The sequence below is a fragment of the Micromys minutus genome (assembly GCF_963924665.1).
Source record: "Micromys minutus genome assembly, chromosome: 29".
NCBI lineage: Eukaryota > Metazoa > Chordata > Mammalia > Rodentia > Muridae > Micromys > Micromys minutus.
In genome coordinates this window covers 27,332,272-27,350,119 of record NC_137964.1, presented here as the reverse complement: position 1 = coordinate 27,350,119, position 17,848 = coordinate 27,332,272, and the positions used below count along the sequence as shown (strand labels likewise).

The 17,848-nt window shown below is 48.3% G+C and overlaps 1 protein-coding gene and 1 pseudogene across 2 annotated transcripts; both read left to right on the top strand.

Annotated features, from left to right (window-relative positions):
- LOC308439356 (glyceraldehyde-3-phosphate dehydrogenase-like) lies at nucleotides 1–1,077 on the top strand (annotated as a pseudogene). The gene has a single exon. The product of its transcript is annotated as a glyceraldehyde-3-phosphate dehydrogenase-like (transcript).
- Nucleotides 1,078–6,331: 5,254 nt separating this feature from the next.
- On the top strand, nucleotides 6,332–14,918 carry LOC308439503 (inactive 2'-5' oligoadenylate synthetase 1C-like; the record flags this gene model as incomplete). The annotated part of the gene is made up of 6 exons (XM_080941329.1): nucleotides 6,332–6,514; nucleotides 7,410–7,698; nucleotides 10,257–10,453; nucleotides 13,190–13,425; nucleotides 14,068–14,221; nucleotides 14,895–14,918. 6 exons carry the CDS (start codon nucleotides 6,332–6,334, stop codon nucleotides 14,916–14,918), a joined length of 1,083 nt encoding a protein of 360 aa, XP_080797455.1.
- Nucleotides 14,919–17,848: the final 2,930 nt, after the last annotated feature.

Genomic DNA, 17,848 nt, shown 5'->3' with positions numbered 1-17,848 from the left:
TCCTCCCTGTTCTACAGACAGCTGCATCTTCTCGTGCAGTGCCAGCCCCGTCCCTTAGACAAGATGGTGAAGGTCGGTGTGAACGGATTTGGCCGCATTGGTCGCCTGGTTACCAGGGCTGCCTTCTGCCTAGGATCTAGCAAAGTGGAGATTGTCGCCATCAATGACCCCTTCATCAACCTCAACTACATGGTCTACATGTTCCAGTATGACTCTACCCATGGCAAATTCAATGGCACAGTCAAGGCTGAGAATGGGAAGCTTGTCATCAATGGGAAGCCCATCACCATCTTCCAGGAGCGGGATCCCACTAACATCAAATGGGCTGATGCTGGTGCTGAGTATGTCGTGGGGTCTACTGACGTCTTCACCACCATGGAGAAGGCCGGGGCCCACTTGAAGGGTGGGGCCAAAAGGGTCATCATCTCTGCCCCTTTGGCCGATGTCCCCATGTTTGTGATGGGTGTGAACCATGAGAAATATGAGAACTCACTCAAGATTGTCAGCAATGCATCCCGCACCACCAACTGCTTAGCCCCCCTGGCTAAGGTCATCCATGACAACTTTGGCATCGTGGAAGGGCTCATGACCACAGTTCATGCCATCACTGCCACTCAGAAGACTGTGGATGGCCCCCTCTGGGAAGCTGTGGCGTGATCGCCGTGGGGCAGCCCAGAACATTATCCCTGCATCCACTGGTGCTGCCAAAGCCGTGGGCAAGGTCATCCCAGAGCTGAATGGGAACTCACTGGCATGGCTTTCCGTGTTCCTACCCCTAATGTATCTGTTGTGGATCTGACATGCCGCCTGGAGAAGTATGCCAAGTATGATTCACCACCACATCAAGAAGGTGGTGAAGCAGGCAGCTGAGGGCCCACTAAAGGGCATTCTGGGCTACACTGAGGACCAGGTTGTCTCCTGTGACTTCAACAGCAACTCCCACTCTTCTACTTTTGATGCTGGAGCTGGCATTGCTCTCAATGACAACTTTGTGAAGCTCATTTCTTGGTATGACAATGAATACAGCTACAGCAACAGGGTGGTGGACCTCTGGCCTACATGGCCTCTAAGGAGTAAGAAACCCTGGACCACCCCCCCTCCAGCAAAAACACTGAGAGCAAGAGAGAGGCCCTCAGTTGCTGAGGAGTCCCATCCCAACTCAGCCCCCAACACTGAGCATCTCCCTCACGATTTCCATCCCAGACCCCCATAATAATAGGGGCCTAGGGAGCCCTCCCTACTCTCTTGAATACCATCAATAAAGTTCCTCTGCACACACACACACACACAAAAAAAAAAAAAAAAAAAAGGAAAGGGGAAAAGTAAGGGGGAGGAGGAGCAGGAGGGGCGGGGCAGGGGAAGGGAGGAGAGAGAATGAACATTTTCTATCAGGCATGTCCAGGCAGACCTAGGCGGGGCAGGCCCAGTACCCCACAGCTCTTTGGCTTCCAGCCATCCATTCTGCCTCTGCTCCCATAATTAAGTTCACTGAACCCCAAGCCTGTAGGCTCCAGGCCCCTTTCCCAGCAGCCCTGGTGCAGAGAGAGCACCGCCCCCTCCCCAACTGAGTTCCAGGGAGCAGCAGGCAGGCTTCAGCCCAGGTCTTAGAGCTTCCTCATTGCTTGATTTTGGGTTAAATGTGGTTTGTTTTTGCCTCAGAGTGGGAACGACTCAGTATCAAAGGTCCCTTCATGGAGAAAAGTAAAAAGGGCACAGCTTCCTGAGAGGGTTACATGCAGTTCATGGCAAAGGCTGATTTTACTGCATGAGGTGTTGGTCGATCCTTACAGGGAGGATTTTCTCCTCTCTTGCTCACCTGATCAGTACATGAATGAGCTTAACTGTCACAGTAGGTAAAGGGTCCTGTCATCTGTAACTTCCTATCTATTTAGCAGTGTAAGTTGCTCTCTCTGGAAACTCTTGTCAATTCTATGGGAAACCTCGCTCCTGAAGCAGAGAGGGTTGTTAATGTATTCAATAATGCTGTTGCTTGAGCTGTACGTGTTAAACCTGAGAGTCAACAGAGAAAGACAAATTCCACTGAAATTTCTGAGCAGAATTTGACACAAGCTTAAATTAAATTTGGGCCAATCACCCAGGATTATTCGAGGACTTTCATGAATGGCCATGAGTCACATTTTGCAGAGGCCTATTAAAGACAAACCCACAAGGCTAAGGATTTCCTACAAGGTCCAATCAGGGACAAGCTTACATCCTGACATACTTCCTGCCTGTATACGATCCACCCACTCATGATCAAACCCATTCTGTGCTGTTGGGTCATACAAACTTCTTTAGGGGAGCAAAGGAGGTGACTTGTCATTTAGAGAAACAACAGCCCCCAACATCTCAAGAAGTATCTGCACCTTGGGCAAGGGGCATACAGGTTGGAGGCTATTTTATTTTATGGATCACAGAGACGCAGTTATTAACTTCAACACAACTATTCTCATGGTAGCTCACCGTGATCATCCCTTGCTGACAGGGAGCCTACAGAAATTATTGTTCCACTAAACAAAGAAACTGAAGACTGAATATTTGTCCACACAAATAATACTTGACAGATCACAGTAGCATGTTACTTGGGGACTAATATTGTTTACTGTCCCAGAGATTTTAAGATTAAAGGAATGAAAATCCATGGATGTTCCCTAAGGTTCCATCAAAAGATCCTATAGAAATTGATTCCAACACTTTTCTACATGGCTTTTCTAATGAAAAGAAGCATATATTTAATAGACCAACTCCATAGGGTCCACAAAAGAATGTGCACCAACCTTGTAAAATTTAAAACTTTGAACTGGCTATAGTCAAATCAGCTTTTATAAGATATTCTCAATAACTGTATTTTTTTTTACTGACCTCCTGTACAATTGAGCACATGCATGACAGAGAGTTTCCTCTGTTCTACAGAAACCCTCTGCCACTAGGTGTGTGAACTGTGGCTATAGTTAAATGAATCTGTAACAAAATTTAGGATAAAATTTTAACAAAAGGCTGACCATTAAACCTACATAGAGATCATTTTAATTTGCTACAGTATACCACATATATGATTTGGCTCTTGTTTAGAAAAGTAAGTCTACTACATCATATTATACTGTAAAACTTTATTCACCTGATCCTTGCTGTCTTGAAGATTTAGTGCCTATGTTTGCTAATCTTGGCCCAGTCTGGAGCTTCCAGCCTCCAGACAATCTAATCAAGTCCTGGTCTGTTTTCAGGGTCTGGGACTTGATGCTGAATAAGTTCACCCTTTCTAGTTCTTTCTGAACTCTGGCTGGTTCAACTCAGCTGATCTGGTTCAAACTCCTCTCCATGCTGACTGATTCAATCTGGCTTCTCTCAGCTTCTCCTGAATTGCTCTGCTTGGTTTCAAACTAACTCTAGCAATATTTTCTAATCTTCTTGCCCCTTCTCATTCTCTGGCACATTCTGTCTTCATCTGTGTCTAGTTTGTTCTCTCTCTGCAACCTGTCTCTGTACAGCTGTTCCAGTAAAAGCTGCCCTCTCTCTGCACTACCCCTCAAATGGCTTCTCTTTCCTCTCTACTCTCATGAGATTTTGGCCCATCCTATTCTGTCAAATGTTTCTCTGATTCATCACTTTGTTTCCTCTCAATTAGATGTCACTTTCAAACATGAAGCTTTCTTGTACAAACAAACCTTCCTGTCATTGTTTGGGATTAAAAGTGTTTACTAACCACATGTCTGTATTTCATCCAGAGGGAATAAAGGTGTGTCCTAAAGCCAAGATACACCACAAGTAGAAACAGACTTTTGCAGGAAATAACACAATGGTGGAGTTCATAGTGTGGTTAAGCATCTTGCAACATAGTAAAAAGTTTCCGTTTTTAAATGGCAGCCATATGACTAGCCTGTGTCTTGGCTGAGGCCTCATCAGACTGAAAAGGGCTTTGACCGGCAGCCATCTTTGCTCAGGTTAAAGAGTACATGCCAGTGACATCACAACCATCTTCATCAAAGTGACACTGGGTATAAGGCTTCTCTTATTGCTGAATCTTCTTTTCAGACTATGGAAGGCAATGCGTCTACCAAGATATGTGTATTCGGGTTGATTTTTTTTTCATATTTAAAACACGTCTTCCTTGGTTCTTTGAATTTCACACGATGAACCCCAATCCCACTCACCTCCCCATCCTCTCACACATGTTCTCCATCCTTGCAACCTCCCCACTAAAAGGGAAAAAGAAAACGAACTCACTGTAGAAGCTGCAGGGTGTCACAGTGTGTCCCCCAGCGATGTCCATTGCCATGGGTCTGGCTTCTGCTACTCTATCAGCACTGGACCCTCACTGGTCTTCCCTCAGACATGCTGTTGTTGTTCTATGTCACGGACATCCTTTAGGTTTGGGTCTGTAGGTCTGGCCCCTTCCACACTCCAGCAGTGCATTGATGGGGTGGATGTTGGAGTGGGCCAATTCAGAGCTCTGCTCTGGGCCTGAGAGTTATGTGTTCTGGTTTGCTTACCTGTCCAGGGCTGCCACCCTCTAGACAAGTTTCCTGCCCTGCCCCTCCCCAGCTCACCACTCAATGTTGTGTCCAGCATGGGGCTTTCATGCCCTCTAGTGTCAATAACATTTGTTTAAAATAAAGAGTACCTAGTGGATGGTCATCAAACTCCCCAGAGAGGACAAGGAAGTGGTAGGGATGAGCTGGGCGATGAGACTCAAAGGGCTGAGGCAGCAGGATTGCTGTAAGTGGAAAGCTAGCCCACCTATAACCGCAATCCTTACCTATAAACAACAAAAAGGATCACTGAGATGTCTCAGAGAGTACAGGTTTTTGTCACCAAGCTTGGTGTCCTGAGTTTGACCCCAGGACCCAAGTGTTAAATTGGGAGACAGCTGAGTCCTACAAGTTGTCCTCTGACTTCACATGCTCAAACACTTGAAATAAATGGAATATTTGAAAGCACATTAGCTGCACCCTTGCCCTGATCTTCTCAGGACCCTCAGCTGCCTCTTGTCCTCCCATCCTGACACTTGTGGGAGGGGCCTTCAGCATCCCAGGCCTGGGTAGATTCCACCAAGGAGCCTCTGCTATCAGCCAGTCTGTGAAAACTATAGCTTTTGCTAAAGGCCGGCCTCTGACCTGAATGATAAGGCCATTGCTTCTGGTTCCTCAAAAGAAATCCGTTAAAGCCTGCCACGAATTGTTGCCATGACCACAGGAGAGCCACTGTTTAAAGAACTTCCTTGGTCTGCTGTTCCTTGCTCTCTGAAGTGATTCCAACACTGATTTAGATTTGAGTGTATGTACATATGTGTATGTATATGCATACGCTTGTGTGGTTGATTTTTGTATTTTGTAAGACAGGGCCTCATCATGTAATCCAGGATAGCCTTGAACTCTTTATATTCTTAGTCAGCCTTCCAGGATAGGGATCACAGGTGTGGACCATCCTGCCCTGATGAACATCCACTCCTGCTGGGCAGATAGGTTGTCATGGAGACAGGCTCTTCCTCATGAGTGTATACCTTTGGCACTAGTCAACACTTTATGCTATAGTGGAGAGTGGCAATTTATTGATAACCTAGATGGGTGCAGCTGGAGAGAGAGAGCCACACCCTGTGACCACAGCACTTGGGAGACCAATGGGGTAGATCCCCAAGTTCACATCCAGCCTGGGCAAAGGAGTGAGATGTGAAACCTTTGTCCTATAAACAGACTGATGGAGGTGGGGGTAGAGGGCAGAGGGACTGTCTCACATGATGCCCTGGATGATGGCCACATCATGGGTGTGAGAACCCACAGAACTGTGAGACCTGAAGTCTGAACTAGAAGCTATCTGTGACCTTGCAGACAGCTCCTTACAATATTCAGCTAGGACCAGTCACCTGTGACAAACCCACCACAGCTGTGCTGACACTGGTGCCTGCCATCTTCTGGATTTTCTCATTTGCTCTTCCTGTTTTATCCACGTGTGTGTGTGTCTGTGTGTGTGTGTGTGTGTGTGTGTGTGTGTGTGTGTGTGTGTGTTCTGTTGTTAAATATCTTGGAGACTTTCAATGGATTTTCCTTTAGTAACTATTAGAGATCAGGAAAGAAAGAACAATAAAAATTATGTTTAGGATGCTTCATGCCTCCTTGTTCCCAGCCTGCTGTGATGAGGTTTTGGCAATCCAAAGAAATGCCATCAGGCAAATAAACCCCAGAGTGTCAGGGAGCAGGAGCCAGAGGTGGCAGGTGGGGAGGTCTGATTTACATGGCCCCGCCCTTCCTGGGAAGAGGAACCAGCTATGGCTATAAGGGGCAGCTGACTCCTGAGGCCAGGCTGCAGTCAGCAAACATTCCTGGCCTCAGTGAGAATGGATCAGGATCTCAGTGGCACTCCAGGTTGGAGGCTGGACAAGTTCATAGAGGATCACCTCCTTCCTGACACCAAATTTCTAAATGACTTCGTAGAAGACATGCACTTTATATGTTCTTTCCTGAAGGACAGCTGCTTCAGAGGTGCTGCCCACCCTGTGAGGGTCTCCAGGGTCATGATGGTGAGTCCATTAGCCTGAGCTGACCAGGGTGGGCTGGGAGAGGGCTCTCATAGTCAGCTTGCAGTCCTGAGTGGGGCGTCAGTTACCTCCCTGCTCTGTGCAGGGTGCTCATGTACACTCCAGCTATGGCACAGGGCAGAGAACAGAACAGACCCACCTGCTGGCTGACAGACTGATGGAAGCTCATTGTCCATGGTCCCCTCTGTCACATGGGACTTTATGACAGCGGTCCCTACCTCAGTCACTGTGAAGGCTGTAAAGATATCACTTTGCAATGTCCACTCATTTATATCAGGGGCACGAGTGTGGTTGTTAGTGATTGTGCCTGGCATTTTATTTAGGGAGGACCACTGCACATTACTTGCTATTTTCTCAATTTTTGTCTTTCTGTGAATTCAGTGTCCTTGATACGGAAGGATCTCAGAGGAAATGTTAAAACTGTTCCAGACTTCTTCCTCTACGGTGTTCATGGTGCATTTCTCCCAATGCTCTGTTAAAAAGAGGGAGTACGACAGCACTTTCATACATCTGAGGAAATGTACTCAGTCTCCTCTCACACACTCCCTTGTACTTGAATGTGAGCTCTCCCAGAGAGTGGCCTTCCATCACACACACACACACACACACACACAGAGTTAAATTGGGATAGAAACAGATAAGCCAGAATTGGAATGATGTACATTCTTGCTTTGTCTCCTGTACCACAAGATCCAGGCCCATCTATTTTCCTACAGATTCCAATCTCACTCTTCAAGGCTGAGTAGAATTCCACTACACGTGGGTCAGCTTTCTCCCCCAAGGGTTACTCTCAGTGATGGACTCCTACTCTGTTCAGCATCTGGAAGGCCCAGCGAGGCTCTACCTGCCCCTTGTCATTCTCATCCTTGTCTTTTAGAGCGGCTCCTACAATAAATACACCATGCTTAAGGGCAGGTCAGAGGCCGACCTGGTGGTGTTCTTTATCAATCTCACCAGCTTTGAGGATCAGTTAAAGCGGCGGGGAGAGTTCATTGAGGAAATTCAGAAACACCTGTGTCAGCTGCAGCAATGGAAGCAATTTAAACTGAAGTTTGAGGTCCAGAGCTCAGAGAAGCCCAACTCCAGGACTCTAAGCTTCAAGCTGAGCTCCCCCCAGTTCCAGCAGGAGGTGGAATTTCATGTGCAGACAGCCCATGATATCTTGTGTAAGTCAGCCAGCAGCAGAGCCTCATCCTACCCTTCCTCATCTGAATCCTGTCTTCTATTGTGTGTGTGTGTGTGTGTGTGTGTGTGTGTGTGTGTGCCAGTGCTGGGGAGCATGTTCACGTGTATGCACAATTCTGTGCATGTGTTTGCATGTTTGGATAATGGCCAGAGGTCAGCCTTGGCTGTCTGTTACTTAGAAGCCTATTTTTGTTGAGAGGTTGACTTGGAGTTTGCTTCCCACCTTCATGGCTCTTGCAGTAAGAATCTGGGATCTGGTGGGGTGTGTGCTCTGGTGCAGCTGAACCCAAATCTCGGGCACCTGGAGCCTCCGTGTGTTCATTAGACATAACACAGGGCTGGGGGAGGGGGGTGCCTATTCTCCTAGAAGTGTCTGCAGGCTATGAGTCTCCTGTAAACAATTATACTTAGACATATTCAGGACACACTTGGGCTTCCTCCACTACAAGACAGGCAAATTTGTTTGCTTGTTTGTTTTGAGAAAGCTGGATCAGCCAGCTTCACCTCTGTTCTGATCAGGTCCCTGAGGGATTTCTTGCCCTGAACTGGGATTTCTGTGTGGACCTTTATGCCCCTCAACTACAGCCCATGACAGAAGTGCTCAGAATCTGATTTTGGATCCTTTTACTGTCTAAGAAGCCCTTTCCTAAGATTCCTTTTGCCCCACCCCCAGTGATATCCTACCAAACACCTGCATGGTGAACAGCTCTCTACATGGCTGACATTGTGAACTGTGTGTCTCTAAAAGAAGAACAAGAGATAAATTGAAAAAAAAATAACATCTGTTTCATCTTCTATCAAGAATGAGAAACCTCAGACCTATGCAGAGGCCTGAATCTTCCTGTAGTTTTGAGGAGGAGGGGGGTGGGTATGCAGTATGCAGAAATTCCCAGGGGAGCTCTGTCCTGAACCTCTGGAAAACTGGAAACCTAGCACACAATTCGCAGATGAACACACATATGATTTAACTAACATTAATGATCCTCTAAACTAGTATCTCACACTAGTCCTCACACACAGAGTATCCCCAAAGCTACAAATTGCCCAACTCTACGCAAGAACAACCAGAATCACCTCTGAAGGACCCTATGGGGAGCTTGTAGAATACTTGAGGGTTTACCCTTTGGGGAAGCACATTAACCTAGAAATAAGCACTTGGCTTAGGAGAGTTATGGAAGCAGTGCAGTCTGAGGCAGCAGGGACTGAGAGGGCCAGCCTGGGAGTAGAACCAGGGCAGCCTGCTGTGGGAGCTGCAAGAGGCTTAGAACCCTGTTCAGTGGAGGGGGCTCAAAGGGACTGACTAAGAAATGAGCCTGGAGGGGCTGTTCGAGAATCCTGTCTTGTTCGTGGACTTCCCTAGCCTGGGAAAGCTTTCCAGTACAAAAGAGGCTTCACCACAGAACCACCTTAGGGACGATGGTGTGGGTGGCAACCCATAGAGGGTGCCAGCTACAGCCCTAACTCGGTGACTTAGCAAATGAGGCCTACTGTGTGCTGGGTCTTGAAATAGTAAATAAACTCTTGAGAATTTCCTAGGTTACTGAGGGGCTGGATTTTTCCCAAGCTCCATCTGTAAGTGATTTGGGTCTGTGGCAGCATCAAAGCCTGACAGTATAGCCTGCAGCTACCATGGTAACCACCTGCAGATGCTTAAGCTCAGCCTGCACTCTTCCTGGAGTATATAACTGTGCAGACACAACTACACATAACCACACACACACACACACATCACTTTCATAGCCTGATCCCTATCCACTGTAAAAGTTCACAGGGCACACACACACCTCCACCACCACCATATCCCGAAGCTCTCAGGAACTGGACAACCTATACCACATGACATTAAGTTAGGCACTGCAGACACACAGTGGCTGGGGAGAAAACTAGTGGATGATGGTGATTGTGGCACAAGTGTGAGGGCCTGAGTTCAAATCCCCTACACCCACCTAATCTTACACATTGACCTCTAACCCTGTGCGATGGGGACAAAGACAGGAGAATCTCTGTGTCCTGGTGGATGCCAGTCAAGCTCCATGTTTACAGAGAGCCTGCTGTAAAGGGAGATGTGACAAACTGTAAAGGAAGACCCCCATCTCCTCCTGTGGCTTCTGAATGTGTGTTTCCCCCATCCATGTGCACACAATCCACCCATCATCTCAAAATAGGGCAGAGACTGTAAGCACCAGAAATGAGACACAAGTACAGTACAGTGTTCCTCGGAACAACAGAACATGGTTGGCCATTGTCAGATGACTGTGTAAGTCTCCTGTGAGTGACCACAGTGTGCTGTTTCCTCCCACCACTGCCTCCATCCCTGTGAGTAAGGCATCCTACTGAACCAGTGAGTGGCACAGACTTTCCAGGACCAATTCATGTATGCAGTCCTGAGGTGTGGGGGGCTCATGTTTATATGGGGAGTGATGCTGGCTGTGGAAAGATTCTTCCCTGTTTAGTGAACACCATAGCCAGTAGTTGTGACCCTAGAGAGAAGAGAGATCCCCAGAGCAGAGTCTAAACATGAATGAAACTTCCTTTCTAGATACGATGAGAAAAAACGAGGATCTCGACTCTGAATTCTACAACAAAATCTACTCCCAGCTCATCCGTGAGTGCACCACCCTGAAGAAGGAGGGCGAGTTCTCCAACTGCTTCATTGAGCTCCAGCAAAACTTCCTGTGGGAGCGTCCATCCGACTTGAAGAATCTCATCATTCTGGTCAAGCACTGGTATCGACTGGTAAGGCACCGGACAGACACCCTGGACCCTATGTGTAGAGAGGGTACAGGCCAGATAAAATCTGTTCTAGTTTGTTGTCTATAAATATGATGGCTCTATCACATGACCAGTGTGCCTTGGGCAGGAAAGGTCTTGCTTGGTTACAGATCCCAGTCACAGCCACCACGGAGGGAAGTCAGGACAGTAACAGGAAGCACAGACCATGGAAAAACTCTGCTCACTGCCTTAATCTGCAAGGCTCAGTTTGCTTTATTTTACAGCGCACAAGCTCAGGCACCAACCTCACCCATCACTGTTCATGGACATGTCCGCACAGACTACCCTACCAGATGACTGAGGGGTTGTCTTAGGATGCCTCCTGCTCAATGACCCTATCTTATGTCTAATTGAGCAAAACTCACGTCCCCAAATAACCCACTTTCAACTTGAGGCTTATACACCTCTATTGAACATTTTTGCTAAGACATCCCTCAATATCATGCCATAAAACACAATCTTTAAAAATAACAATATTTCATAAAATTTCAACAATTAAGAAGATTATTCTCTGAGGTAGATACTCATATAAATTTTGAAACACTAGTGATATTGTTTATTTGCCCAAGACCAAAGAACCAAGTCATGGTCACAATTGTAGCAAAAGGCTCAGTATCTGATATCTGGGACCCACAGTTCCCTGAACTCTGAGTCTCTGCCATCCACAGCGCACCGAGCTGGTCTCAGGCTCAGGCCAACTCTGTTCTCACATCGCTCTGTCCTGACAGTTGTCTCCTGCTCAGGGCAAGTCCAGTGTCTCAGGGTCTCCACTGAAACCGAGGCTTCACTTTCACCAATGGCCTCCCTGGCCTCTCCCAGCGCCAGGCCTCAGCTGCTCCCCATGATGCCTCCAAACCTGCAGATTTCCAAGGACTAAATCCTTAGCACCAGGGAGGCTTGTCTGCACTACCAATGTGGCTAAATTCCAGAGAGTCAGTCTTGTGACCCTCAGCCAAAGATTCTGTTTTCTGACCATGAAGAATTTCTTCCTAGAAGCCTTGGGCCCATCCTGCAGATCTATAAATTATTTGAGCTGATTTCAGCCCAGCTGATGAGAAATTACTGATTCTTAATCAAAGCATAGCAACAAACAGCCCTGATGGGGTCTTTGCTTTTCTCTGAACCTTCACTCCAGCCTCTGTCCTCTGCCTGCCTCTCAGCTCCTGTCCTCCAAGTTCCCACAAACAGCCCATTACGATCTCAGCTCTCAACAGCTTTTCCACCCAAAGTTGCCACATCCCTTCTCAATCCTCCCACAGAGTAACATGGCGGGTCAGTCACAGCAGTGTCCCCTCCTTAGGACCAGTTTCTGTTCAGTTTGCTCTGACTGCTGGGGTAAATATGATGCTGGAAAGTAAATTGGGGAGGAAAGGGAATGTCTGGCTCACATTCCTGCACCACACTCCATCACTGAGGGAAGCAGAGGCAGGAACTGAAGCACAGGCCATGGAGGTACGTCACCTGCTGCCTGATACCCTTGGAGGATCAGTCTGATTTTAAAAAGCAACTCAGGACCACCTGCCCAGAACAGGCAATGCCTACAATGGGCTGGGCCCTCCCACACTGATCAAGCCTGACTCCGCTGAGGCCATCTTCTCCAGATGGCACTATCTGTGTCAGTTTGACACAAAGAGAAATAAAAATGGCACCAGATGACACAACGGAAAATGGAAGAGAAAGGGGGGTTACAAGCAAAGCAGAGGGGCTCAGGGAAACAAGGGTTATGAGGAAGAGCAAGAGACATTGCTGCTGTGGAGGGAGGAGAGGGGATGGGGAGAGAGGACTTTCCATGTTTGTACTAAGTGATTTCTTCTAGTCCACTTTCTCTTCAGCTAAGGCTCTCTTCAGCCGTGTCAAAATCACTGTTCCATGGTAGCTGCTTCATTCGTGTCTCTGCGTGACTACTTCCTTCTTCAGCAAACATGTCATGTCACTTTGCATGCCTTCTGTTTCCTTTTATTTCAGTCTGTTACATTTTTACATGGATAATTTGTCAATATTTTTTCTGGACAATTTTTTAAATGTATGTGTGGTATATGTGTGTGTAGACCTGTTAGTGGAAGTGCATGTGTTTGTGTGTGCTTGTGTGTACATAGAATGTGGAGGCCAGAGTGTGAGGGCAGGTCCTCAGTCACTGCTCATCTTATGTAATCAGCCATGGTCTCACACATGACACAGAGTGTGCTGGATCAGCAGTTCTGGACAGTCACACAGCCCAGGGGAGCCCCATCCCTAACCCCTTAAAATGGGATTATGAGTCAGCTTTCTCAAGACCCTGACACTCATGTACACACTGGGGATCTGGCCTCTACTTCTCACCCCTGCTTGGGGAGGGAGGCACTTTACCCCTAAGCCATCTCCCTGCCCCCTTCCCAATTATTCAGAGACCATGAGACAACTTCCATAGTGAGCACGCCTTTTGTCCCGCCCCCACCCTCACTCTCAGCTGTCACTCATGGTGTCTTGACTCCTCCTCCTGCTAGTGAGAGCTGTCTTTGTGGAGTACACAGTCCATCTCAACCACTCAGCTCTTGGCTATAGCACAGGAGGGGCCAGAGACTGAATCTCAATGACTGGAAGTGGCTGTGTGACAATAAACCTATAGGGACATCCTCAGGTGGCAGCTGAATTGAGCCTGTGAGCAGTGGCTCCCACACCACAGCTGAGAACCCCATTTTCTCATTGCCTTTCTCTTCTCAGTGTAAGGAGAAGCTGGGGCAGCCGCTGCCCCCACAGTACGCCCTTGAGCTGCTCACAGTCTATGCCTGGGAAAATGAGATTCCAGCCAAAAATGGAGCACAGACCGCGAGGGGTTTCCAGAGTGTCTTAGAACTGATTGTTAAGTACATATGTCTTCAGATCTGCTGGACATATTATTATGACGTTATACACCAAGAGATCAATGACTACCTGCACGTACAACTCAAAAAAACCAGGTAGCTTGTCCCTACATGGCTGTGTTTGAGGGTGTCAGGCTGCAGTCCTGTGGAAGGGAGAGGTGGGAGCTCTGTGTCAATGCAGTGTCTCCTGCCCTGGGCACTGTCACCTTACTATGAGGTCTAATACCCTGGGAGACAGGGGTGGGCTCTCCTGTCTGAGATGAGAAGACCAAGGCTCTGACAGTGTCCAGACCCAGAGTAAAGGAATGGGAAGAACATGGAGTGGGAACTGAGATTTTACAACAGAAACAGGATCATATGGGCTTTGAAGCACCAAAGACCTGCCAAGGACTAATTAACTATAAATAATAGAACTATGTCACCCTAGGGAGTGACCTGTCCTCATCCTGTGCTGTGTTCAGTTTCCCATGAGACTGGCTGGTCCCATTCTCCCCATCTCACAGATCAGAGAGCCTGAGGCACCTGCCCCAGGACACACAGCTACTAAAGGGTAGAGGATTTGAACCCAGGTCTTGCAGGTCATTCCCAAAATCCCTCCAGGCTTGTGTATGCTGTGGGGCAGGGACTCTGGCCAAACTTTGGATAGGGATGCTCTGCTGGGCTCCTCCCCTGCCCCTGTGAGGTGTTACCTGAGGCACTGGCCAGATGCACAATTCCCTCCCTGATGTTGCTCTGCAGGCCTGTGATCCTGGACCCTGCTGACCCAACAAGGAACGTGGCTGGTTCAGACTCACAGGGCTGGTGTGCACTGGCAGAAGAGGCAGAAGCCTGGCTACAGTACCCATGCTTTAGGCACCAGGATGGGACCCCCGTGGGCTCCTGGGAAGTGTCGGTGAGACCCTGTCATCACCATGTCCTAGTACACACAACTTCAATCTCTCCATTTATTTGCAGAATGTTGTCATTGAGACTTTATCTTTTTCTAAAGGTCTCTACACTACTATGAAAGACAACTGTGTGCCTGGTTTTATTGCCTTTTTTTTTTCTTTTTTTTTTTTTTTTACCTATTCAGAGATATCACGGGCTGGCCAGATGGCTCAGTGGTAAAGGCACTCCCAACACTGAAGACTTAGGGTGATCCCTAGAACCTATGTGGGAGAAGAAGAAAAACCCCTCAAGTTGACCTCTGATGTTCTTCTCTGTGCTGTTACACAAGTGGACACACACACACACACAGTCACATACACACATTCACAGAACCTCACATGATACAAACTTCCATACACACACACACACACACACACAACAAACACACACACATACAAACATAGGTGCACACAGACAAAAACAGGTACATAGATTCATAGAGCTGAAGCTGATGATTCAGGGACACTCAGTGACTGTCAGGGCTGGGATCCTGTGGACTCTGAAGCCACTGTCAGGTCCATGAAGCATCCTGTCTTCCCTGTCTCATTGTCATGTGGCCAATGGAACTCAGTGGGGCTGTGTCACAGCCACAGAGGCACAGAGGGACCTGCACTTGTACCTTTCTCCTTCTGGGGCAGGGTCTGCCTGATGCTGGGAACTGATGATGTCACCTGTGCCCTCAGGGTGGGGAAGAACATGGCTGCAGTGATGTGAGACAAACCTCAGAAGGTCAGGAAGGAAGTGACAGGGGACCTGGAGGGAGGCAGCTGTGGGAACAGTGGCCTGTAGTGCTGTCCTGCTGCAGAGAGGTGGCTAGGCTATGTCTCCCATTGTGCAGATGTACTAGTGTAGGTTCTGCCTGTGGGACCATATGTGCCCTCAATGGGCATAGTAATAAAGGTGTCCTGATGGCCATCTTCCCAAACTCCATGGTGCTATCCCCTTTCTGATGAGCTCCCGGTGTACAGTCATGGTACCCACCCTCAGGGCTGGTTTAAATCTCCCTCCTGGAAGCATTGCAGATTCCTGACATGACTGTTTTTCCTTGTAGCCAGAGAAACCATGTTTCTTACTGTGAGCACCCCAGCATTGACCCAGGAGGCTCCAGAGTCAGACCATTGTCCCTCTGCTGCAAGACCTTGACCTAGAGAGGACAGGAAGGTGCTCAAGGCTCCTGTGAGGGACATCGAACCTGTGATCAGACTCCAGGCTTCTGATCCCTGCCTGCCTTGTCCCCCAGCAGTGTCCTCTGGGGGTCAGACTCTGAAGGAAAGAGAACTCAAGGTTGACTTCCATCTGTCCACCTGTTGCAAGGTTCTGACCAAAAATCGTCTGATCTTTAACAATAAAGCACAGCAAACGATGAGGGGGTGTGTGCACTCTGAGGGATGGGTCCTCGTCACATATCAGCAGCACATGTGGCTCTGGAGCCCTGGGAATTGGCCAGTGTGCATCGAGGTGCATTGTTTCTCCAACATGCACAGCAGTGCAGAAAGTTAAGATTGTGTGCTCTTAAACTTGAGACTTTAAAGCTTAGATTGTGTGTGAAGCACTGAAGTAAAGTAAAATGCATCAAACTAAAATGAATTTATTCTCCCTCCCTCCTTTTTTTCCTTCTGCTTTTCCTCCTTCCAACTGGATCTTTTATCTCCCATGCTAGTCTTGAATTCACAAAATTCCATCTGCCTCGGGTATCTAAGTTCTGGAGTTTTTTACACACCCACACCCACACACACACCTCATCCTTCACACACAGACTGGATGGTTCCATAGTTCAGTGTTGTGAACCAACATTCTTAGAAATACACAAATATATTAACCATGGTATACCCACTTGTGCTGTCTGCACTTGGGCCCCTTCTCACTAAGAATGCACTGAATTGCTGAGGGCTACCAGCTCCCAGACCCTGCTCCTGTCCCCAGCATCCACTCTCAATCTCCGTGAAGGAGGGGTGGGTCTCCCTGGCTCTCATTCAGTTCTCACTGTAGCAGCCCTGAGGACCAGGAGCCCCAGTGTCCCCCGGAACACAGGACAAATCATACTCTGCCTTGTTCTTTATCTGAGCTGTTGGGGACCCAGTGACGCTGGTCTGTGGCTCCAGTCTTGCCCTTCCGAAACAGCTCCAGGCACGCAGAGGGTTTTAATAAACAATGGCCGTGGTCCCCTGCCAAACTGTGCACCCATCACGTCTTCCCTCATCCACCCCACGCTCATGGGATTCCGTGCATGATGTGCAATGGCTGCATCCCGTTTCTCCTCGGTGGGATGGACAGATGATCTTTAAGAACAAAAATGGCAGCTGTGAGTATAGCTCAGCAGGGAAGGACTTGCCTAGTGTCTGACAGAGGGGAGGTTGTATGTGTGTGGCTATGTGGCAGAGTGCTTACCCAGCCTGCATGACGCCTGACCTAAAAGAATCATCCTGATTTGCATGTGGCTTTGGTGTCAGAGTCAAAGCACCAAGATCTCATGGCTAAGAGTTCTCTGCTCAGGATCCATCTGCTTGCTTTTGGACGGCATTTGTATGCAGCGTGAGGTGAGGGTGGGCTTTCAAACCTGTCAGAGGATCGCCAGCTTCCCCGAGTCCTGCACAGGAGCCCTTAGTGCTCAGTAACCTCCTCAAAAGCCGGTTAGCCATCCTGAGATTTGATCTTCCCAAATGTCACGTACCCCACGTGAATCCCAACATGTCACCACAGATGAGGAGGTGAGCTGACAGCTTGCCACATTGGGAAACCATCTGCACACATTTCTGGAAAGGTGCTCACAGACACACCCAGAGGTGTGTTTCCACTCGCCGTCTGAGACTCGTGAAGTTGACTGTGAGAGGAGCCATGTGGACCATTTGAAGAGACCATGAGGGTTGAAGAGGAGGGAGGGCAGTGACTGTCACAGCAGGTCCCTCCCCCAGGTACTGACCTGAATCCAGATTCAGTGTTGGAACCACTGAGTGTAGACGATGCTTCTGTGGAACCGCGGTGGACAGAGTTCACCTTCCCTCTGTGGGCAAATACTACTTACTGAGTGGGTTGGGGATGTGGAGAAGGGGTCACCTGACCTTGGCAGAAGGTCAAAGTTGAAGTCAGGGATTGGATACCCAAAGTCTGTTTTCAAGCCCTGACACTTCCCTGGCAGGATGGATGGTACGTCAGCACCATCCAGCATCCCTTAGGAAGAGCAGGGATGAGCAACTTGCTCAGGGCAAAGGGCTCTTGAGCAGATCCAGTCTGGAGCAGGCATGATGCTGCACAACATGGCAGTCAGATGCTCTGGTATGAAAGTGTCAACTGTGGCCATCTCTGAGAGAGACCCTACATCACTGTTGTCATGGAAACGATTCAGCCACCATGAGGCTCCTCCCATAGGCTGCCCATTGCTCATTCCTGTACCCTGCTGTTAAACTCCACACTGGTTATCATTGGGGAGGCTGTCAAAGGTCCACATGAGAGATCATTTCATCATTGAGAACTGGGATGTGGCCATCACACATCACGTTGGACTTCCTTTCACATGGGGTGCGTGAAAGCTGACATAGTGATTCCCCTCTGCTTGACAAAACAAACTGGGAAGCCCTGCGGTTGTTCATGAAAA